General features: G+C 40.9%; 1 protein-coding gene across 1 annotated transcript; it reads left to right on the top strand.

The window, feature by feature from the left end:
• Positions 1–110: 110 nt before the first annotated feature.
• SNRNP40 (small nuclear ribonucleoprotein U5 subunit 40) lies at positions 111–24547 on the top strand. The gene is made up of 10 exons (XM_040227970.1): positions 111–348; positions 3194–3323; positions 4912–5005; positions 6604–6769; positions 7816–7938; positions 15884–16004; positions 18199–18281; positions 19371–19432; positions 23409–23512; positions 24041–24547. Exons 1-10 carry the CDS (start codon positions 205–207, stop codon positions 24088–24090), a joined length of 1077 nt encoding a protein of 358 aa, XP_040083904.1. The 5' UTR covers positions 111–204; the 3' UTR covers positions 24091–24547.
• Positions 24548–24937: the final 390 nt, after the last annotated feature.

The raw sequence follows: 24937 nt of genomic DNA, 5'->3' as shown, positions 1-24937 counted from the left end.
ATCCTGAATTCGTACTCTAGTGATGTCAGAAAGAACTGGCCAATAACAGGAAACTTCTCAGGGGGCGGTGCTGAGAGGTATATTGGAAGTCGATTGGGTTCTATCGGCCGGAAGTTCTACGGGAAAGACTAAGTCCGAGCCAATCGTGAGGTACCTGAGGCGGTCGGCGCGGTCAGTGGCGGCCTGAGGAGAGCGGCTGCCGCCATGATAGAACAGCAGAAGCGTAAGGGCCCAGAGTTGCCACTGGTCCCAGTCAAGCGGCCGCGACATGAATTACTGTTGGGAGCGGCAGGGTCGGGCCCTGGAGCCGGGCAGCAGCAGGCGGCGCCGGGAGCTTTGCTGCAAGCGGTGAGTATAAGGAGCAGGCGGCCTTCGGCCCTCAGCTCATCTTCCTCTCTCCTCAGCACCTGGTGATCCTGCGCGGCCCTTAACCCGCACTCCCGGGCGGAGCGGGACTCTCTCTCCTTGGAGTTAAAGCAGAAAAACACAGTAAAAGCGGCGTACACCCGGCGATTCTCCCTGCGTTTCTCCATTTGACGCGCGTTTTCAGCGTCTTGACCGCCCTGTTGAGGAGGTGTTAGAATTAAGAATTAAGGATCTTGAGCTAAAAACCGGGACCAGGGTTTTGATTTCTTAAATGTTCCAGGGATCCAGTGTAGAATAAACGATAAACGTTCAGAAAACTTGGAAGATTGGATGGATGAATGAATGAATGAACTAGGGAAGGGGGCAAATGAATGCCGCTGGCCCGTTTGGGGGACTTGGGAAACCTGCTTTTCCCTGTGCTTCTCTGCACTGGTATTAGTAATAACCAGAGAATAGTGACCATACGTTGAGCCCTGGTGCTGTGTCAATGAAAACTCCATTAATCTCGGTAACTTCCTAAGAGGAAATAGTATTATCCTATTTTGTAGACGGGGAAACAAAGTTATATAGTAAGTGATAGGACTTCCCTCATAGCTCAGTTGGTAAAGAGCCTCCCTGCAATGCAGGAGACCTGGGTTTGATTCCTGGGTCAGAAGATCCGTGGAGAAGGAAATGGCAGCCCACTCCAGTATTCTTGCCTGGAGAATCCCATGGACAGAGGAGGCTGGTAGGCTATAGTCAATGAGGTCGCAAGAGTCAGACATGACTTAGTGACTAAACCGCCAGGAACAGCTTTTAAACTCAGAATCCATGCTCTTAACTACATTTCCTGTAAAATTGAGGTAGTGATCACACCTCTGCCTCTATCCTGTTAGGCTCAGCTGACAAAATATATGTCTTCCCGCCCCCCACAACTCCTCAACCAGCTGGTCAGCAAATGTTGGCACCACCCTCAAACTATATCCAGACTCGCTACTGCTTCTTCCACCTTCCAGCTTCTTTGGTGGCTCAGACAGTAAAGAGCCTGTCTGCAATGGGGGAGACCCAGGTTCAGTCCCTGGGTTGGGAAGATACCCTGGAGAAGGAAATGGCAACCCACTCCTTTTTTCTTGCCTGGGAAATCTCATGGACAGTGGAGCCTGGCGGGCTACAGTTGATGGGGTCACAAAGAGTTGGACATGACTGAGTGAGTGACCAACACTTTCTACCACTTCCATCACTAGCTGCTGGTTTAAGCCATTAGGGCTTCCCTGGTGGCTCAGAGGTTAAAGCGTCTGCCTCCAATGTGGGAGACTCGGGTTCGATCCCTGGGTCGGGAAGATCCCCTAGAGAAGGAAATGGTAACCCACTCCAGTATTCTTGCCTGGAGAATCCCATGGACAGAGAAACCTGGTAGGCTACAGTCCAGGGGGTCGCAGAGTCAGACACGACTGAGCGACTTCACTTTCACTTCACTTGTCTCATCTGGCACTATTGCTGTAGGATCCTAATGGAATTCCTGTTTCTGTTTATGGATACTCAGTCTATTCCCAAACCAGTAGCCAGAGGAATCCTTCTAAACATAAGATCATATTACCCCCTGCTGAAAACTTTCCATGGTTTTTCACGTCAGTCAGAGTAAAACTGAAATCTTGACAATCTTTTGCCCTCTTTCACTTGATCTCTCTGATCTACCAATTTTCCATTGCTCACCTTTCTCCAGTCACAGTGGCTTCCACGCTCCTGCTACAAACTCTTTGCATTTGCTGTGCTCTCTACTGAAATACTCTTCTTCCAAGTGTCCACGTGGTTTACACACTCAGCTCTTCCCAATCTCTGCTCAGATAACACTTTTTCACTTTCCTGACCAGCCCATTTTAAATTGCCATACCCTGTGCTCACCTACAATACTGCTCTGTTTTTCTCCATAACACGTCACTGTCTATATGTTTAACTTGTTTCTGCTCACCCTCCCTCTTTTTTGTCCTTCCCACTAGAACACAAGCTTCATTTTTTATTTTGTTCAATACTGTTTCCTAAGTGCCTGGGACAGTACCTGACACAGTATTTCTTGAGTAAATGAGTAAGCTGGAAACTGCTAAGGAGATTTGCAGATTATTAATAGTGTACTTCTGTCTGGCAAGAATATCAGCCCGGGTTTCTTTGAATTGCCCACGACTGCAACTGGTCTTAATGTCCAAGACCATAATCAAAACTACTTTCTTCAATAACCTGTACCCTGCAGGGTTGTTGGAAACCTTAGTTCAATCATTCATTCATTAAACGAACTAGAGACTGGGAGAACAGTGTCATGTTACTGCTAAAGTTCCTGCACTACAGAGCCTTTCTCATGGCAGAGCAGGGGAGACAAACTAAACAAATACATAAGAAACGTAATTTCAGATAGTGATAAGTTCTTTGAGGGAAAAAAGTAGTGTTGATCAACTGCAAAAGAGAGGTAGGGTGCTGATTGGGCTTGAGTGTTCCAGGAACGACTTTCTAGAGAGAAAGCATTGGAAAGGAACCACACACAGAAAGATCTCGGGGAAGAGGCCTCCTGTCGGGGGCAACAAAAGATCCTGAGGCAGAAATAAGTTTAACATGTTTGAGCAATTTGGCTATGGGAGAGCAAGTGAAGGAAGAGAGTTAGTGTAACAGACACTGGAAACTTCAGCAACAGAGTATCAAATTGGAGGCATAAGTTATATGAGAAGAGTTGCTGTTCTCTAAATCAGGAGAAATACACTCCATCATTATTTCCATTGTCTTTGCCCTGTACTCCCGGTACCCCAACTTTTCGGTCTCCTTTGTATGTAATGACTACACTGTACTTCTCTCATTTGTTCAGGGTCCTCCAAGATGTTCCTCCCTTCAAGCGCCAATCATGCTTCTCTCAGGACATGAAGGGGAAGTTTATTGCTGCAAGTTTCACCCCAATGGATCCACCTTAGCATCTGCAGGATTTGACCGATTGATACGTAAGGCATAATTTTTTAATCTGGAGTAATTGCTGTCTGCCAAATACTGATTATTTTTTAAACTTTCAGTGCTATAAAAGGTATCAGTCTAAATTGGTCACATAACGAACTGTGTGGCTAATATGCTAAAACAGAGTCATGAAAATACTGAATGATTTTGGATGTAGAACTTAGGGTCCATGTGGTAAATACAGTAGGAGTTATATCACCTGCTGGAAAGTGAGTTGCTCTAGTTTGGGAATTTCCTCTCCATAGAGGCAAATCTTGAGCCGATTTAGCAAGCCTAAACTTTAAGATCTACACTTTAAGGCTAATGAGAGTAAGGAGGAGAGAGAGAACTTTTTCCCCAAAGATATAAGGCTCTCTTGATCCATGCTAGGGCTGGTGGCTCAGACAGTAAAGCGTCTGCCTACAGTGCAGGAGACCCGGGTTCAATCCCTGGGTCAGGAAGATCTCCTGGAGAAGGAAATGGCAACCCACTCCAGTATTCTTGCCTGGAAAATCCCATGGACGGAGAAGCCTGGTAGGCTACAGGCCATGGGGTCGCAAAGAGTCAGACACAACTGAGTGACTTCACTTCACTTCACTTGATCCATAGCCTCAAAATCTTAGCATTCAGGAGGGAAGGAGGAAATCCTAATATGGCAACTCACTTGGATAATGTACTTGTCTCTTATTTGGATCTGCTACCAGATTCTCAGCTTCTAGTCAGGAACACCCATTTAGGGAAGATAAGTAGAAATCATATTGAAGAAGTCATGAGAAAAAGCAAAAGAGAAGGTAACAGAAGCATCTGACACTTCTTCCTCTGGCATCATTTGCCACATTGTGAAATGAAATGGGTCCTTTGACTCCGTTCTTTTAACTGTGCCTCAGGGTGAATGATGTCTGTTTTGATTTCAGTTTCTAGTTCTGTGTTCCTTAAACTTACTGGTGGCCAAGTCTCTGGAAGGCTTAGGAATCTTGGCTGAACATACTTTAACTACTGATATATTTAATTTCATCAAACAAACGAGAAGCAGGTTTATCAGCAGGAAAATAACTCTTAAGTAACTTATTATGTATATAGTGTTCCTTAATAATACTTACCAAACTTCACTCTGTGTTGGACCAAGCCCCCTAAAAATTGAAAGTGTCTCTATTCATTTACCTTATTTTACCCCAGCACTTGGAATAGGTATTTAGTACACGTACACTAAGTAAATGTAGTATAAAGTCATTGCCATGTGACCTTCAAGTCAGTTGCAGCTTCCAGAGTTTCCCGTAAGTACCATCATTTTGCAGTCTGCTTCTACTCATAGGAGACAACTAGCTGTGAGTGCCAACTTTTTAAAAGTATGGGAGAAAAATTAAGATTTAAAAAATTATATCCATTATCTAAAATGTTTTTATTTTATGAAATGTGAAAATGCTGCATTATTTTTGTTCTAATGTAAAGAAGATTGATATTGCTGATAGAATTAATGGTGTTTCAAAGGAGTGTAATTTCAGAACTGTTGTTCTAGTGAATTCTTAAGTACCCTTTCCATGGCCAGTAATAGTTTTATTTTGCCTAGTAATGTTCATAGAACCCCTGTCTCCCTAACAGTGTTGTGGAATGTCTATGGTGACTGTGATAACTATGCTACATTGAAGGGACACAGTGGAGCAGTGATGGAACTTCATTATAACACAGACGGCAGGTGAGTATTTTGCATTGTGGATGACAACTGCTGCTTATATTAATTTTTCTTGGCATCCTTTCATATTGCATCCCTGAGTTTTCTTTTAGGAGATTGTGCTATCAAAAATTACTGCATTTTGAACAACCACTTCATCATCCTATCACTGTCACCCCAAGTAAGGTATTTATTGTTCCATATGAAAGTCATTCAGTCACATCTGATTCTCTGCGACCACGTGGCCTGTACAGTTCATGGAATTCGCCAGGCCAGAATACTGGAGTGGGTAGCTGTTCCCTTCTCTAGGGGATCTTCCCAACCCAGGGATGGAACCCAGGTCTCCCGCATTGTAGATGGATTCTTTACTGTCTGAGCCACCAGGGAAGCCCATTGTTCCATGTATGTATTTATAATATCTATCTAACATTTCAACAGCCAGCAGACTTTTTCTTTTTTAAGACATAAAATGTAATTTCCTTCTGTAGAAATTAATTACTTTTTGTTATAAAAATAATGAAACAATCTGTTTCAAGAAAACTAAAAAAAAAAGGCAGGAAAATGACAAAATATACTACATTTTTACCATTCCAAAGATAATCACTGTTAATATTATGGTATATTTTTCTCAAGATTTTTTCCTAATCAAAACAGTTTGATTTTTTTGTATGTGTTAGAACTACTTGTGTAAGTTCCCTGGCAGCCCAGTGTTTAGGACTCAGCGCTTTCACTGCCATGGCCCAGGTTCAGTCCTGGTTGGGGAACTAAGGTCCTGTAAGCCACACAGTCAAAAAAAAAAAGAGCTCTTATACAACACAATCTTGTCTGTTGTTTTTACCCTTAACATTATTCAACTGTCATTATCTGTTTATTATGACATTTGGATAACTTTATAATAACCATGGATTATATGAAAATGTAATTCTACAAAGTTAATTAATCCCATTCAGTATTTCAGTAACATTTATTGTCTTACAGCTCTTAACTCTAAAAATTTTAGGGTTCCTTGAATAACTAGGTACATAGCCTTGTGTGTAGTTTTCTTGTTTGAGTGAAGAAATCATTATAAAATCAGTCATAACTTAGAAGTCATTCTCAGAGGCAAAATAAAAGCTTTGATGTTTAGAGAAAGAGTTAGATTTACTGAGCCAGGAATTGCTACTATCTGTCTTACTTCTGCAGCAGGGAGTGATTATACATTTTCAAGTGGAAGGATGTGTGGAGTGTAGTATATCACAAAGGAGGGAAAGATTGAGAAGACTGCCGTATTAGATGTACAGTATGTCATGGGGACTGACAAAGAGAAATTTTTTTTTACGTTTATTAGAGTAGACCTTATAACTGGGTCTGTTCTTGCCTGGAGAATTCCAGGGACAGGGGAGCCTGGTGGGCTGCCGTCTATGGGGTCGCACAGAGTCGGACACGACTGAAGTGACTTAGCAGCAGCAGCAGACTACTATTAGGATTTTGGTACATTGGGTGAGACATTTCTGAAGCAGGTGCCAAACTGTCAGAGCACAACATGTTAGTGATCTTGAAGACTTGGGTGCATTTTGACAAGTAAGGAAGATAGATTGCTATTCCTTGTCTTCACTTTTTTTTTTCTTCCTCTTGCTTTCTAGTATGCTCTTCTCAGCATCCACAGATAAAACTGTGGCGGTGTGGGATAGTGAAACAGGCGAGAGGGTTAAAAGACTGAAGGGGCATACTTCCTTTGTGAATTCCTGTTACCCAGCCAGGAGGGGCCCCCAGCTTGTTTGCACTGGCAGTGACGACGGTACAGTTAAGGTGGGTGTTGTCTGCCTCTGTTGAGGGTTTCTGAGGTAACAAATGTGACACTTAGCTTGTCCTCCCACCTATGCTATACCCTTCTCTCCACAACTTGGTTTCACCAAACATTTCCCAAAACAGACACTCTTTAAAATACATTTCAGATAATAAGCAGTTGAGGTTTTTTTCTTTTTTTTATGAATCTACAGACTGTTACAACCATGTAGAACAGTTGTCACTTGGAATAAAGTAGACCACCATCCAAGAATAATTAGATTCTTGACTTAGTGTTTACTTAATTATATGACTTTAGGTTCACTTTTCTGATCTTCAGTTTCTCAGTCTTTAGTGACAGTAATATACATGTCTTACAAGGATGTTTTGACATTTCAATCAGTGTACAAAAAGGTCAGTACATGTTGTTTTCAAAGCTGTTGGTGAGTGAGGATGGAGCCAGGGTAAGTTAAAGCACTAGAAAGCCCTCTTACTAGGACCCAGCTGGTTTTTATCCTCAGTAAGTATTTACCTAGTTGCTCTAAACTTTAGTTTCTAGAGTTCTGGTGCAATTGATTCTGACAGAGTTTTGCCAGTTTTCTGGTTTTCTAGAGGGACAATCTTTGGGCACTCAGTACTCTGCCATTTTCACTGATGTAACCTCCTCTCCATATGTGTGTAGATATATTTTTTCAATGTAAGTTGTAGCTGAATACTGAATTAAGATCTACAATTTCAAAACACTGGTCTAATATCCTTTGTGTAGAACAAATGAACTAGTAAACATGGTGAAGATGTCCACTCTAAGGGCATTTAATTAACCACATGTATTCAGACTTTTAACAAATAAGTCTGAAAATACAACCAAAGTGATTTATTCTACCAGCATTCAGATACGTTGGCAAAATTACAGTCAGTTCTCACCATGTTGATGGGATAATCAGACAAATTTCTGAACAGGGTCCCTTTACAAAGATGTTTTCACTTCCACAGTCCTTAGATTTATGGGTGTACTGTGCAGTTGTTTCTTAGAGTGTTGTTACTATAGACTCTCTTGTCCTCTTTTTCAGCTTTGGGATATCCGCAAGAAAGCGGCCATCCAGACATTTCAGAACACCTACCAAGTTTTAGCTGTGACTTTCAATGATACAAGTGATCAGATTATTTCTGGTGGAATAGACAATGATATCAAGGTATTTTAGATGTTTATGTTCTATTTACTTTTCACCTGTCTCCATTTACAGAGGTTAAGGCTTTCCAGCTTCTTAACTTTGCACTTTATACCACCTAAGTGAAAGATAAATTAGAACTAACTTGTTTTCTTTCTGTCTTGTCTTTATTGACTTCTATGTCAGGGTTGCATTACAACTTATATGGTCCCTGTCCATCAGGGACCAGGCAGTTTATATGATGCGAGAAGTCCCTGTGTGGAAACTCGGAAAAATGAAGAGTGTATTCCCTGAGTAACAGCATTTGAAACTTTTTTTTTTAACCTCCATTGCCTTCACTGAGATAGCAGTAAATCAGTTTGTGATTCTGTACCCTAATCTCTCAGTGTGTCTTTTGTTTTTCAAACTGTAGAAAGGAAGTTTTGGGGGATCCATAGCTAAGAATGTGAGAAGGTAGTGATGTTGATGAAAACAGGCAATAGACTTCTTGATAGTATGATATAGCTCAAGCTTTCAAGTAATTGACTTGGAGTCTAATCTCAGTTCCACTGTTCTCTAATGTTTTGTGACTTCACACTAGTTCTTTAACTTCTTTCACCATCTGTTTTATGTGTGTAGTAGGGGTTAACAATATCTATCGCGTAGAGTTGTCTTGGGCATTAATGAGCCGAATGCAGTAGAGCACCTAGCAGAGTTTCTGGACATAGCAGGTGCCAGTAAGTATGAAATGTGTGGGGGGACGGGGAGGCGACTCAGTTTGTCTCTGCTTTTACTTATTGACTTGCTTAGGTATTTCAAAGACTTTGACTTACCTTATGCTTTATCATGAGAGTAGTAATTATTGGGTAAATACTCAACTTCTTATGTTGTTTCTACCTAGAAATTGTACTGTATTCCCTCTCTCCTTGCCTCCGCTGTTGCTATGGATGGAATGTCCTTTTATCTACAGGGAGTCCCTTACATGGAAAGATTTCAACCTTTCTTTCCTGTCTCTGGGACCTCATGCTGTCAGTTTTCCCAAATCCTATCCTTTTAACCAACTGTATTGCTTCTTATTAGCATTTCACCATGCTCAGGTCTTCTCTTGGTAGGGGAAAGAGTCTCCCTTCAGTTCCACATTGTCTTGTTATTGCCCTGTCAGTCTTCCCCTTTACAGCCAAACTTCTTTAAAGATGGTGATAGTGGTTATAATCATAATACTGTTATCATCATCCTCTAACACTTAAGTGTGTCAGGCATTGTTCTCAATACATGCTGTGCATGTTTGTCCGTAAGTCATGTTCAACTCTTTTGCAAACCCTGCCAGGCTCCTCGTCCTTGGAATTTTCTAGGCAAGAATGCTGGAGTGGGTTGCCATTTCCTACTCCAGGGGATCTTCCTGATGTAGAGATCAAACATGCATCTCTTGCATCTCCTACATCAGCAGGTGAATTGCTTACCACTGTGCCACCTGTTGTTCTTAGAGCCTTACATTATAATTCTTTTAAGTCTCACAATGGACCTATGAAATAAGTGCTGTTAATGGGCTTCCCAGGGTCGCAAATAGTCGGATAGGACTGAGCAACTGAGCACACACACGATGCCATTTTACCAATGATTCAAAACCCAGAGTTTGGGCCCAGAGTCTTGCTCTTATTACCTGTGAGAAATCCCCTGAATATTTTCTACACTCACTGTCTTTAATGCCTTATCTCCCTTTCATTTATCGATTCCATGTCTCCTGACCACTGCTCATCAGTCTGGCTCTGCCTCCATTGTTTTATTGACACTGTTCTCTTCAAGGTCACCAATGATCTCCCTGTTACTAAATCTAGTAGATCCTTTTAGTCTTTGGTTTTTTTTTAACTTGCTCTGACAATATACTTTCCTACCCTTTTCATCAGGCATAGCCATCAGATACCTCTGCAAGCTATTCTGTCTATGCATTTTTTAAATGTCGTTATTTCCCAAGGTTCTTTCCTCAGTGTTCTTATTATATACCTTTCCCTGGGCAATTCCCATCTAATTCTGTGACTGTAATTGTCATTTCTATGCAGATAACTCTATGTTCTCAACCCAGATCTTCAGATCCAGACCCATATATACAGCCAGCTACTCAGCATCCCCATTTGGAGTACCTAAAAATTCACCATTTCCAAAATTCAACTTCACGTCCCTTTTCCACCCTATAACTCTTTGGAGACTACAGTCAGAATGTGGGTGCTTAAGTAGATCACCTTAATAGCAAATGCATTATTTCCCTGATTGAAGTTTGGGAACCCACTATTATTAGAATCACTAGACAGCTTCTAATACACATGGAGGTGCACTAGTGTCATCTAGCCATGGTAATTTTCATACTTTTAAGTTATTATTATAAAAATGTACATACTGTGAAATTAGATGCTCCCCAGTAGTCTATTGGTTAGGATTTGATGCACTCCCTGCTGTAGCCGGGGTTCAATTCCCAGTCAGGGCAGCCTTTCCCCTGGGCTTCCCAGGTGGCATAGTGGTAAAGAATCCTCCTGCCAGTGCAGCAGACTCAAGAGACACAGATTCAATCCCTGGGTCAGTAAGATCTCCTCGAGTAGGAAATGATAACCTGCTCCAGTATTCTTGCCTGGGAAATTCCATGGACAGAGGAGCCTGGCGGGCTATAGTCCATGGAGTTGCAAAGAGTTGGACACAACTGAGCAACTGGGGACACATATGAAATTAACCTCTTTTTAGTATACAGTTCTATGGATTTTAATGCTTATGCAGATTCGTGTAACTACCACAGACAGGACAGACAGTTTCCATCACCCCAGAAAACTTTATAGTACTCTTTTGCATCAAACCCTCTGCTCATTCCTAATCCCTACAAACCGTTGATCTCTTCCTTGTCCTATAGTTTCTATTCCAGAATATCATATGAATAGAATCATACAACGTCTGACTGACTGAGACTGACTTTTTAAACTATGAGAATTTGATCTTTTCATAACTGTGGGGATAGACAAGCCTAAGAATAATAATCTTGTGCTAGTAAGTCCTTCTGAAAACAAATAGTGGGGCTTATTCTGGGCTCTTTGTCTAAACTGTTTGGGACCTTCTATAAACAAGTATGCTTCCGTGGCTCAAACAGTAAAGAATCTGCCTGCAATGCAGGAGATCTGGTTTCAGTCCCTGGGTCAAGAAGGTCCCCTGAAGAAGGGAATGGCTACCCACTCCAGTATTCTTGCCTGGACAAGAATTCCATGGACAGAGGAGTCTGGCAGGCTACAGTCCATTGGGTCACAAAGAGTCAAACACAACTGAGTGACTAGCACTTTCAACTTTCATAAACAAATATATTCAGTTGTACTTTAGTTCTGAAGGGACTGTTTCTTTTTAGGTTTTGAAGGTTTTCCATGTCTTCTCAGATACATAGATGTACCGTCTCTTGGATCAGTTTTTTCCTCACATAGCTAATCTCAGTCTTTGTTGATATATACCAATTTTGTTCTGAAGTCCAAATTTATCTCAAATATGAGAAATATATAAATAGTCCTATGTGTACAGCACTTAATGACTCGTCATCATAGCCTTGTAGGCTTTTTTTTTTTTTTTTAAGCTGAGGTATAGTTGATTTACAATGTTGTGCAAGTTTCTGGTATAAAATAGAATGTTCAGTTATACATATATATTCTTTCTCATATTCTTTCCCATTATGTTATATTACAAGATACTGAATATAGTTCTCTCTGCTATACAGTAAGACCTCATTGTTTATCTGTTTTCTATATAATGTGTGTGTTAGTCGCTCTGTCATGTCCAACTTATTGCAACCCCATCGACTGTAGCCCAACAGGCTCCTCTGTCCATGGAGTTCTCTAGGCAAGAATATTGAAGTGGGTTTCTGTTTCCTCTCCAGGGGATCTTTCTGACCCAGAATTGAACCTGAGTCTCCCACATTGCAGATTCTTTACATCTGAACCACTAGGGAAGCCTGTGGGTTGCCATGCCCTCCTCCAGGGGATCTTCCCAACTCAGGGTTCAAACCCAGGTCTCGTGCATTGCAGGTGGATTCTTTACCAACTGAGCCACCAGGAAAGCCCAAGAGTACTAGAGTGGGTAGCCTAGCGGGTTGCCATGCCCTTCTTCCGGGAATCTTCCCAACCCAGGAATCGAATCAGGGTCTCCTGCATTAAAGGTGGATTCTTTACCAGCTGAGCTACCAAGGAAGCATATAGTAGTTTATATCTGCTAATCCCAAACCCCTAATTTATACCTCCCCCATTCCCTTTCTTCTTTGGTAACCATGAGTTTGTTTTCTATGTCTGTGAGTCTGATTTGTAAATAAGGTTATTTGTGGCATAGATTCCACACATACGGGATATATATATACACACACATATATATGGCTAGTCCTTTGCCTAGAATCCCCAATATTGGATATTGCCTTGACTGGCTTAGTGTTGTCTTTAAGTATCAGCTCAGACATACCTTTTATTTTTTTCCAGCTGCCCTGGGTCTTCATTGCTGTGCTCGGGTTTTCTCTAATTGTGGCAAACAGGGCTACTCTGTGGTGGTGCCCAGGTTTCTCACTGTGGTGGCTTCTCTGGTTGTGGAGCACAGGCTCTAGAGCGCATGGGCCTCAGGTGTTGTGGCCCACAGGCAGAGTTTCTCTATGGTGTATGGAATCTTCCTGGACCAGGGATCCATCCTGTGTCCCTGGCATGGGCAGGCGATTTATTTAGTATTTTTGGCTGTCCTGGATCTTCGTTGCTGCACAGGCTTTTCATATGTATCACTATCACAAATTATGCTGCTATATGCAATATATCCAATATATCTGCGTGTGAAGCTTTCCATATTTAATTAATTCCTTAGAATAGATTTCTAGATAAAAATCAGTGTGTTAGCAAATATAAGTATAGTTCATGTTTTGGATTCAGTTGCCAGGTTATTTTTTGATGATAGCAGTTAATAAAGATGCTATTTGAAATTAGGTTGCTTTAGTTATTTTATTTTGCTCCTGTATAACTAAGGGGTATGTTAGAGAAATGTGAAACCATCCGTAGAATTTCAGTCTTCTCCCTATTTAACATCATCCTGTTCTGACATGCTTAGGGATGAGTAACTGTTCTTGGACCCAGAAAGATTCTTAATAGTACTCAGGCCCTCATAAGTTTCTTTTAAAAATCCAAAAGGGAGGCTCCTTTTCCATCAGAAATAGACTCAGAAAATGTCAAACCTGAAAGGGACTTTAGACATCTCATTATCTCTCTTATTGTACAGGTGACTAAAGCAAAGCCCTAAAAAGTTAAGTGATTTGGCCAAGATCAAATAGTCTGTGGTAGAGCCAGGACTCTCCAGAGGGCCAGTAGTCTTACAACTCTATCATATTGCTTCTGCTCAATTAACAAGTATCCTTTAAGCAGACAGGGGCTTACCAGTCTTGGGCTTGCTTGACAAATCCTGCTGTACTGCCTTACTACATCAGGAAGCACTCCTGAAGAGCCTGGTTTTTGTTTGCTTCTCAGTCTCTCAGAGAGCACTGCCTGTTCTGGGACAGGAGGAACAAATAGGGAATGGAAGCCCCTCTTAAAATCTGGAGTGAGCAAATTCTGATTATATTTGTGAACAAACACACAGTTCCTGTTGGGCTCTTGAGATTTTCTTCCTAGGTATAGGATTGTGGAGTCAGAGGAAAATGAATAAAAGAAGAAAATGTGCTTCTGCTTGGTGGCTTGAAGATCTGGTTGGCATTTCTTGTAATCTTGAGCTCTAGTCAGAATGGGAGGTCAGTTGGTGATTTTTTTTTTTAATGTAGTCGCATCTGTGTTCTCATCCTTTCCAATTATTTGGGCCAGAAGGCTCTTTCTAGAATCTGATAAACTCATTCCACTACTCTACCCTTCTGTGGCTCCCCAGTGAGGGAGGTAAAATCCAAGCCAGTCATTCAAAACCTTTCGTGAGCTGCCCTTTGCCTGCCCATCACTCAGGCATTGTCTGCTTCCTCTCTGCCCAGCAATTTTTTCATGTCCCTCTGCTTTCATGCATCATCTTTGCCTGGGAATAACCTTCTACTTTGTCTAAATAAAGAAGTACTTCTTGGGAATTCCCTGGCAGTCCACTGGTTAGGATTCCGTGCTCTCACTGCCAAGGACCTGGGTTCAGTCCTTGATCGGGGAACTAAGATTCCACAAACTGCGTGGCATGGCAATAAATCAGTAAATTCTTTTTCCATGCCCTGCTCAAGTGCTTTATTCTTTGTGAAACCTTCCCTTTCTCACGCCCATCCATGTACCATGGCAACATTAATCCCTCTGCCCTCGTGGCTATTGCCCCTTGTGCAGGCCTCTTATCACTTGTTTAGCTCCTTGAGAACAGAACATTTCTTTTATCTCCAACAGTGCCTGCCACAATCACTGAACAGCTGATTAGGACATCTGCAAAATATTTTGCTTAAATTACTGCCCTACTCACTCTTCCTCTAGCAAGTCCCAGATACATTTTGGGTATACAAAACAATGTGTGCAGGCCCCAAAGTGGTAAGTCTGGAAATAGCTCCCAAGTGCTGTGAAGGATGATGAATTTCATTCCCTAAAGAGCTAAAGGTTTCAACAATGCCTTCTCTGAAGAGAAGGAACAATGGCTTGAACAAAAAATGTCAGCCACTTCAAGCTTTCCTGATTATTGAGGCAGCAAACATCCTGACACAAAAATGATTGTGTATGAAGTATGTTGGATTCCACACACGAATGAGTTATTGATGGGGAAAGTGGAGTTGTCTGCCATATGTATTGCTTTGACAAACTCATTTCTAGATGAGGAAGGTGCCTTGCTTAAAGGGACAGCAGAAAATTTGTTAAAGTTAGAAAAACTGTGGCCATATTAAATCAAATTTGGATGAAATTTTGTATAACAACAGTGACCTTAACAAAACTGCTGTTCTTTTTCCATATGACATTCCAGACCATTTCTATTGCTTTTAATGTATTTCTTTTATGTAATTATAAATAACTTTTATGTTTTTCTTATTTGCTTAATAATAGTTTATTTATAAACATTTTTACATTCCATCTTCAGAGTGTTTTTAGGATTTGCTTAATAATAGCAACCAGTTAGAGGGCCTGCTGTGTACCAGGCATTCTATCTGTAATCCTCACAAAAGCCCTAGGAAGTAAATGTTATCCCCATCTTACAGACCAGAAACAGGCTCAGAAGGGTTAGTGGCCCAATAATATAATACATAACTCTTTAAGTTGCAGTGACTGATTCAGTCTGGCCCTAAATCCTCACTCATTCCACTCTGGTCTTCAAACGCTAGCATAAGCGCTCATTGTGTTACAGTGTGTTTATGAGGCATAACTTAATAAACCATTTTTTTTTTCTGTTTGACATTAGGTTATTTTCAGCTGAACTGTTTCCTTTACCTTTCCTAGCCAGAAAACCGTGAACTTACAATTTATTTTTCTTCTAATAAATATGCTTTTCCATCAGATGTATGTGTGTGCATATGTATTATGACATTAAATGAACATTTTTAAACCTCTATTTTTGCATATTACTGTGTTTTGTACATTTTACATGCAATCAAAATGCCGTTTTCAAATGAAGTCATTTAACTGTTTTTATATAGTTGTTTGTAATAGTTTGTTTCTAGTTGCAAAGAATCATAGATTGTGTTTTAAAAGCTACTTTGTTTTTTTAATTCCTAATACATTTTGTTATGAATTTAAAATAACCTCTTTAAATCCTCTAATTTTTTGTTAAACTTAATATTTGACAGTCATTAGTTTATATTTTTCTAGCCAAACTTAGTAACTTTAACTCTGTTTTTAGAAAGACAGGAGTTTTTCCTTCTTTGATAGACATTCTATATTTTGTGGTAAAGGAGTGCTTGGCCCAGAGGCAGATTAAGAAGGGATACCAATTTTCCCAGGCAGTTGACTCTTTAATAACTGTTTCTTTGCTGTTCACAATTTGATTTCTGGGAGTGTCACCTTGTTTTGTTTTGTAGGTCTGGGACCTGCGCCAAAATAAGCTGACCTACACGATGAGAGGTCATGCAGATTCAGTGACTGGCCTGAGTTTAAGTTCTGAAGGCTCTTACCTCTTGTCCAATGCAATGGACAATACAGGTAACTTTGGAAAGGAAAGCGCTCCATGTCAGTCGCTGTAGAACCTAAATAAAATGGGCATTAGGTACTGGAAATATGTGCTGGGGTAAAAGAGAGTCCAAGGAAAGAGCCCAGGATGGCTTGCAGGTGTCCACCAAGGCAATTAGGAAAACAGGTTGTAATAGAAAAAGCTTTAGAAGAGATGGTCAAGAAGCCAGGATGATAGTCCCAAATCTTCCATCTAATCCCTGAACATCTTTACACATAGCATTTGTTCTTTCTGGGCATCAGTTTTTATACTGATAATGTAGACAGTACCAAGCTCAGACAATCAACAGACCTATTGATATCTCAGTTGTATTCTTTCTGCCAGTCTGTCTTCCCCCCTACTCCAAAAGCATTGATGTGACGAGAGGTCCTCATTAAAACACCTCAATATTCTGGATTTACACTAAGACATTTGTTCTTTCTTTGCTTGTTTTTGAGTTGTTGGGTGGGAGGATATGTTTTCCATAGCAGAAAAGGAAGATAACATCTTGGATTAAATGCTTAATATTGGAAGAGTTTGGAAATGCCCCTCTGGTATACTAAAATGTTTTCACTAACATTTTGTAATGAAAACTGTGCCTAACCCTCAAAGTGAAGTGAAAGTCGCTCAGTCGTGTCCAACTCTGCAACCGCATGGACTGTACAGGCCATGGTCCATGGAATTCTCTAGGCCAGAATGCTTGAGTGGGTAGCCTTTCCCTTCTCCAAGGAATCTTCCCAACCCAGGGATTGAACCCAGGTCTCCCACACTGCAGGCAAATTCTTTACCAGCTGAGCCACAAGGGAAGCCCAAGAATCCTGGAGTGGGTAGCCTATCCCTTCTGCAGGGGATCTTCCCAACCCAGGAATCAAACCAGGATCTCCTGCTTTGCAGGCAGATTCTTTTCCAACTGAGCCTAGCACTCAAGGGGTGCTCAATAAATACTTGCTGAATGAATGAACATCCTTGCCTTTTGGCTGTATTCTCAGCTGAATAGCAAACTTCCATGTGTAGTTTCACCTTTTTATGCCTGTTTGACTTCAAGGATTGTTGGCTTTTTTTCCCATACTCAAGTAAAATGACATCACTCAAATTTCACTGTACATTCAGCTTTAGTTAACAATGGCTGTGGCCACTGCTTGCTGTGGGTATTTATATCCTGTTTCAGTAGATTTTTGATTGTCTAATTCTAGCATTGTTTGTTAAAAGGAAAGATAAAAAAAAGAAAAAAAGTGAAGTCGCTCAATTGTGTCCGACTCTTTGTGACCCCATGGACTGTAGCCTACCAAGCTCCTCCATCCATGAGATTTTCCAGGCAAGAATACTGGAGTGGGTATACCATTTCCTTCTCCAGGGGATCTTCCCAACTCAAGGATCAAACCTGGGTCTCCCTCATTGTAGGCAGACGCTTTACCGTCTGAGCCACCAGGGAAGTCACTAAAAGGAAGGGTGAGATTCCCTACATGGTTTTTAAAGTAAAAATAATTTCTCATTATAGGTATATAATCAAAATTACAAATTCTTTTTATTATTTATCACTGCCAATCTTAAAGCCCTTTCATGTATCATCTTATTTGATCTTTAAAATATTTTTTTAAAAAGAGCAAGTGGCATTCTCATTTTACAAAGACACCCAAAGCACAGAGAATCTCACTGTTTTCCTGATATTTTCCCCATATACATATAGCAGAGCTAGGACTGGATTCAAAGTTCACTTTTTCTATATTGGCCTTGTTTACAGTTAAACTGTCAGATTTTCCTGTGAGTGTAATTGGAAAAGCTTAGTCCCGAGTTTGATTTTTATAAATTGATTGTCACAGTAGTCAGTGGTATTTAGATTGTCATGTTGAAACTTTGCTAGATGTGACTCAGGATTGGCAGAGGAATCATTTGCAGAATGCTTTGTTGAAATCAGTATCACACTCAACTACTTTCTGTTGCAAATACCCAGCAGTGTGTTTGACATTTTCCCTTCCTACCTCTGTGTCTTTAGTCCCTATGAATGAAACTTGGATGCATTTCATTCCTATTAGTAAAAGAAAAAAGGCTTATCAAGTAGCATTGTACCACCTTGGTCTTTCTCCACCCAGGAAATAGCATCTGTCATTGACATGATACTGATTTCAGCTGGGTTCTCAGGAGGCTGCTGTCTGATAACTGTTTTGTTTTGTTTGTTTAAATTTGCAGTGCGGGTCTGGGATGTCCGGCCGTTTGCTCCCAAAGAGCGGTGTGTGAAGATATTTCAAGGAAATGTGCACAACTTTGAAAAGGTGAGTTCTGCATAGCAGAGGAATTTTACTGTCCATTTGATTCAAAGAAACATTTATGATGATGCTAAGGATATAGAGATTAATAGCTCTACTTAGAAGGAGCAGCATTCTGGTAACACTTTTGTCCATCAAAACTGCTCTTGCCAGAAATAAAACTGACAGCAGCATAGGCAAGGAGGCAATCACATAGGCAGATAGTGATGGAGTCCTTCTCAAATTTAGGGCTTTCCACTTCAACAAGATGCTTGTGTCTTCTTATTCTTTGGGAACTTTGACTCTCACAGGTCAGTGTTCCATATGGGACTTGGACTCCCATGGCTGCTACCCAGATGACCTCCCTCACCCTCCCAGTGAGCAGCTATTAGAGTCCTCAGATACATCCCTTCCCTCAGTAAGAACCACAGGCCAAGCTCTGAGAGACAAATTTTTCCTAAACTCTCAGATGAGCTCTTCAAAGCAGCTTTTCCTCCAGACATTTTGTTAATATAGACTAATGTTTTCCTTTTGAGAGCCCATTAAGGTTCGGTTTCACTGAATCTTTTATTTGATTTCAAAATCAAAGAATTTTATTTAAAGATAAATCAAATTTTATCTTTTGTTAGAGTTGATTTTATTTTTATTTTCCTTCAAGATAAACAAAAAATTTAATGAGCATCCAGATAAATGAGCAAAGGAAGCCCCCATTAGTAGGCAGAACAAAATTTTACAGCCAACTCCACTGTTAATTTACTGTAAATTAAGCAGTTTTGGTTTGAAATATATCAAAATAGGCTGTCTTGGGCCACAGAATATAAGACAATTGTTGATTATCTGTTGCAGAGAATACTTAAAACCCTGCTCAAAGGGGGATTTCTCTAGCAGTCCAGTGGTTAAGACTCCACACTTCCACTGAGGGGAGCACAGGTCCATTCCCTGGTCAAGGAACTAAGATCCTGCAGGCCATGCAGCACAGCCCCAAAAAACCAGAAAACAAAAAACTGTACTTAAGAATTTAAAATCTCTTAGTGATGCTATAGTCTAATAAAGAGGGGTACAGTACATTTGGTACATTATTGTATTCATTGGATTCCTACCTGTTCATCATTATAGAATCTTCTGAGATGTTCTTGGTCACCTGATGGAAGCAAGATAGCAGCTGGCTCAGCTGACAGGTAAGGATACTGGACATGAGGTAAAGAATGATGTAGCTATGCAGCTATCTTATGTTTAATACATTAAGTGCCAGTACCGAGCCAGAGCAAACATTGAGTTATAGCTGTACTCAGAGATGAAGCTGTATGTAGTGCAGTCTGAAGGGTTTAAAGATCATGTGGACAAATACATCGTTTTTACCCTCTTTGGATACATTTTAAACCTGGAAGGTATACAGTTTTTTTTTGGTTGTTAGATTGCCTTTGCCAGTGAAATAAAATTCAGACTCCTAATCTGGCTCCAGTTCTCTTCATGAGATTCTTCTGCCATGCTTTAGTTCATTCACAGACATGTTGTGTTATTACATACTCCTCCCCCACCATCAATCAATCAATCACAGTGCTTCACTCACATGGAACTTCTCCTGTTCTTACATCCCGTCTGCCTCCTCCATTATCCAAACTCCTATATTTCCCTAGTAATCTACCTATATTGTATGTATAAACTTACCTGGCCCTCTCTCTCTCCCTTACCTGTTGGGCATTACTAATTGCTCTTTGTCTGGGTTGTAATCACATTATATACACCTAACCTTTATTAGCAGTCATTGCATCTTACAGTAAGACAAATATAGTGGGGCAACCCCTACTAAATTATTTGCTCCTAGAGATCAGGGAATGAATCTTACTCATCTCTGAATCCAGGGAAGTGCTTGACCTATTCTAAGCAATATTGCATGAATGAATTCCTAGCTCAAAGATGGTCAGATTTCGTCCTGCGTATCAGCTCAGCTATTAGTAATAGCCGACTGTGTTGGGGATGATTCAGAGCTGGATCTGAGTTCAGTGAGAAAAGTGTCAAGATTGCTTGGTGAGAGTGAGGCAGAAAGCAGGCTAGATATTTTCTAACCCTGAGCTGAATCGGTTTAAACTGCCTGAGGAATTAAATGATGAATGAGAAACAGAGAAGGTAGGAATTCTTCAGTGAGATGCTATTTTATTTGGTATGCTTACGGTGACCTTATTTGGGAAGGAATCATGTTGAATAGGGATATTCAAATGCCCAGGCTTTTGGGCCACAGTGTGGGATGGTAAATAATGACGAGGCCCTGGGGACTTACCTGGAGACCCAGTGACTAAGACTCTGCTCCCAATGCAGGAGGCCCGGATTCGATCCCTGGTTGGGGAACTGGACCCCACATGCCACAACTAAAGATCCCTCATGTCACAACTGAGACCTGGCGCAGCCAAATAAATAACTATTTTACTTAAAAAAAAGAATGACGAGGCACTCGGATGGCAGACTCTGGGTTTAGCTCCCATTGGGAAACGTTATTAGCCCTCTTCTGCTTAACCCCAACTTAGAGATTTTCCTGCTACTCAATGAAAACAGGCATCATCGTATAAGCAGTAAGCCTTTCCCAGGATAGCTTGGGCTTTCAGCATATTCTGGAGTTTTCTCCTACTTGGGGCTCTAGCACAACCATAAAGAAGCCTCACTTTGATTTGTCCCACACCTTTCTGACCTGTGAACAATTCTGAATAGAAGATTCCAGAATCCTTTTTTTCCCCTTGGCATGTTTAACGCCAGGGGAAAATGGGTGAATATTTGAGTATTTTATGGCAGGGGAAAGGACCCAGGTAAAACTGTGCCACATTGCTGGTTTGAGTCCTGGTGGTTTAGCAGGTTACCTTGAAGAGGGAATCTAAAGGATTTTCAGTTGCCAGGTTTCTAAAGAAGACCTTGAAAAATAGGTCCACTGCTCAGATGTCTTACATTCTGACAGAGTAAGAACCATTCTATGTATTTGTACATGATTTTCAGCAGAGATGTATCTTTTCCTGTGTGATTAAGCTTTTAAATGATATCTACCTAGCTATTCTGAGCAGTTTGTTTCCGACACTGGCTCTTTCTAGCTTTTGGTGTCCTCTCTTCCCTCTTTCCCTCCCCACTGTTCCTTTAAACCTTGCATGTGGAAGCATGGCTCTGGTCTAGGGAAAAGCCTGTCTGTCTACCTGCTGAGGGTTGGCCACATTTCACAGGCCACCTCACCAATTAGCCTCAAGTCAACAAGCGCTCTGTTACATAAGGACCCTGATTCCTGCCGAATGTTGCCATCTCAGAATAAGGAAAGGATAAGGCCCCTCTAAATTTAGCATCTAATTGGCAGCCATGGAAAGTGAGGCCTTAAAGTAAACCCTTGGAGATCTGGGCTTCTGCTGGCTTTTATATGCCTGGATAATGTATCCTTCTCAGAAAACTGCTTTTCAGCTTGGCCTGAATTTGGCAAATTTCTCCTCCCTACTTGTAGTTCACCTAGCTCCTCCTGTTCAGATTTTAAACCTTTCAAGAGTTCCTATCAAGGACTATGAGATGACTGGTCAGTCTCTGCTGTGAGTGATTTATTCAGTGTATTGATTTCATGTGATTGTGTTTTGGTAACAATTTATTCATCAGAACAATAGCTATCATTAATTCTGTGTACTGGGCACTTTGCATACATTATTTCATTATTTCTCTCAACCAAGCTGTGAGATCAGCATTGTCTCCATCATTACTCCATCATATGTCTAAGAAAAGGGGCCCTCAGAGAAGTTAGATAAATGTCTGAAGGCTACTTAGCTATTAAATAGTTGAATTGAGACTTGAACCCAGAACTTAACACACTTTTTCACTATGCCACATAGCATTAGCTGGATTAATGAGGACAGTTACTGTGTGTGACAAGACACTAGGAAAAACCTGAGCATTAGAGCCAAGGAGTCTGTAGACAGATGGGGTTCCCTCTCTTCCACTTTGCATGGAGTTTTTATTTAGTTCCTGTGGAGCCTAAACCTTGTGAGCTACACTGTAATTAAGAAGTTCTTTTTTTTTTTTTCCTTCATTTTAAACTAAAAATGTAATGTTCAGAACTAGGCATTTTATAATCACGTACTAATGAGTATACGCTTTTAGGTATTAATTGAACAAAACAAATATGTGAATAATTGGTATAACCTGTTTGAAAATCATCAGCCTTTTAAATGTACCAGCATATTTTCTTTGCATGGTCATGTGAAGATAACATTTGTTTATTTTACTTTCAGCTTAAAATGACCCAAACAAGGCTGAAGGTCAAAGAAACTTATTTTGCCAGGGGTAGAGGGAGTGAGAAGTGGCAAGGGACGCAAGGCATTTGAAGGTAGTAAGAGAAAGGAGAATATTGGAATATATATTAAGAATTTTAATTTTAATTCTGCCACTGAGCCACTGGTGAACTGTGTAACCTTGGAGAAGTCACTGTACCTTAGTTTTCTTTTCTGTAGAATAAGTTTAGACTAGCTAATATCTGTTGGCCCCTTCCCATGCTAGAATTCAGTATTTTTCTGCCCATGAATTCAGTGCAAGATCTGGATCGAGTGTGTATTTGGGTTTAAGACGTTCCTAGGTACATATGAAGTTAACTACACCCTAATTATATTGGGTGCTCTTTTTTATTAAAAATATTTACTTATTTATGGCCGCATCAGGTCTTAGTTGCGGCCCTCGGGATTTTTCATTGTGGCATGTGGGCTTCTTTCTAGTGGTGGCACACAGGCTCAGTAGCAGCAGCATATGGGATCTTAGTTGCCTGACCAGGAATTGAGCCCATGGTCCCAGCATTGGACGGTGGATTCTTAACCACTGGACCACCAGGGAAGTCCCTGGGTGCTCTTTAAAGATTTCTGTGTGGGAGCTGTAGGAAGAACCATTTGTCTGTCTTCTCTGGGATCTTTCCTACTTCAGAAGCTCTTATTGGAAAATACCAATAATTTAACTATTCCTGTTTCTCCACTCAGTTAATGGGCAAGATCCATGCCTTATTTGTAATCTATATTCCTAGTTTCTAAACATCAGAGCACAGTTCAGTAAGTATGGAGTGACTAAAAGGTTGCTTCCACTTCCCTTAAAAAGCCATACTTCTTCCTTAGCCTCAGTTCCGGGATGCCTTAGCCTTGCTCTTCATGATATTTGCAGGTTTGTCTACGTCTGGGATACCACAAGCAGGAGGATTTTGTATAAGCTCCCGGGCCACGCTGGCTCCATCAATGAAGTGGCTTTCCATCCCGATGAACCCATCAGTAAGTCTGTCCTGACTGGAGTTTACTTGCTTCAGGTCTATGATTCAGTGATATAATTGGATAAAAGAATGATGTTTCTTAATGTTCAGATATAAACTGGAACTTAACTTACCTTTTATTGGCTAGCTAAGCTAAATAATGGGACTTGAATTTCTGAGAAAATATAATTTTCCAGGGCTAAGAATAACAAGCAGAAGCACATTTACAAAATGACTAGCATAGACATTGATTCTTCTCTTCTAGAATGATTGAGATCTTTTTCTTAAGGCTTGACTGACAAGGAAAATCAAGATTTAGACCCTGATAATATATTTCCCTTAGCACGGTCCATCCTGATAGTTTTGAAAGAATTCAGATTGAAAAGCCAAGCTATAGTTTCCTGTGAATGGTGATGAGGAGGAAGGGAATGTAAGCTAAATCCAGTTGCTCTTTTATACCAAAATTGCCTCTTGACATAAGAGCCCTTAAACACCAAGTCTCCTTGAGCTTTCATACTTCCAGTTATCTTCTCTGTTTTCTTCACCTCAGTTCTCTCAGCGTCCAGTGACAAGAGACTGTATATGGGGGAGATTCAGTGAAGATATGGAATGGAAGACTCCAGAAGACTGCTTGACCCTGAGACCTCAAACAGCATAAGTGGCACCAAATGATGTCCAAGCCAGCATCCTCCCTTCAGATGAAGATTGTTAGCAGCAAGAAATGAGGAGGAGGTAGCCATGTTCCAAACCACCAGTGTCCCAGTTCACCAGGATGACTAAGGCAAGCTTCCAGTGGCCTCTTAAAACCACCTGCCAGATTTTAGGGATTGTTTTATTTTTTCCTCTTTTTTTTTTTTTTAATGTTTCTTCAAAAGGACAGACATTGGTTGGTTCATCATTTCCTGTTTCCTAATCTAGGCTGAAGACAGGGAATGTGACTGAAATGTATTTGTCGGGGGTTTTTTTTGTTTGTTTAGTTCAGTAACTTGTATATTTTCTTTCTTTGTTTCTCTGACTCATTTTGTATTAAAAGCCAACTAGATGCCTTTTTACAGGAGCCATGTGGATTGAATTTATTGCTGTCTTTTCTCTGAAGCTTGATCACTGTAAATCTGAGAGCATAGTGTGACCAGGGGATACATGCAATCCACTTAAACTTCCGAGAAGCTGAACATGGTCTGTGTCTACACTGCCAGAAGCACTTTTCTGAGCAGCAGTCCCTACCCTCAGGTTTCCTGAAGTGGGCAGATTTGCAGCATTCTAAGCCAGTAGCGATAGCATTGGCTGGAACGGCTCAATTCAAAAGGAATGTGAGAGGACCTTCCTGGTGATCCAGTGGTTAAGAATTTGTCTTGCAATGCAGGGGATACTGATCCCATCCCTCGTCTGGGAGGATCCCACTTGCCACGGAGCAGCTAAGCCCGTGCACCACAACTGCTGAAGCCCA

Source organism: Oryx dammah, unplaced genomic scaffold, assembly GCF_014754425.2.
Source record: "Oryx dammah isolate SB20612 unplaced genomic scaffold, SCBI_Odam_1.1 HiC_scaffold_27, whole genome shotgun sequence".
Lineage (NCBI taxonomy): Eukaryota > Metazoa > Chordata > Mammalia > Artiodactyla > Bovidae > Oryx > Oryx dammah.
This window is presented reverse-complemented; position numbering and strand designations above follow the sequence as displayed.

Coding starts and splice junctions, on each gene's coding strand:
- SNRNP40 (XM_040227970.1), top strand. CDS start 205: ATGATAGAACAGCAGAAGCGTAAGGGCCCAGAGTTGCCACTGGTCCCA. Junction 5,006..6,603: donor CATTATAACACAGACGGCAG/GTGAGTATTTTG, acceptor CTTGCTTTCTAG/TATGCTCTTCTCAGCATCCA. Junction 6,770..7,815: donor GTGACGACGGTACAGTTAAG/GTGGGTGTTGTC, acceptor CCTCTTTTTCAG/CTTTGGGATATCCGCAAGAA.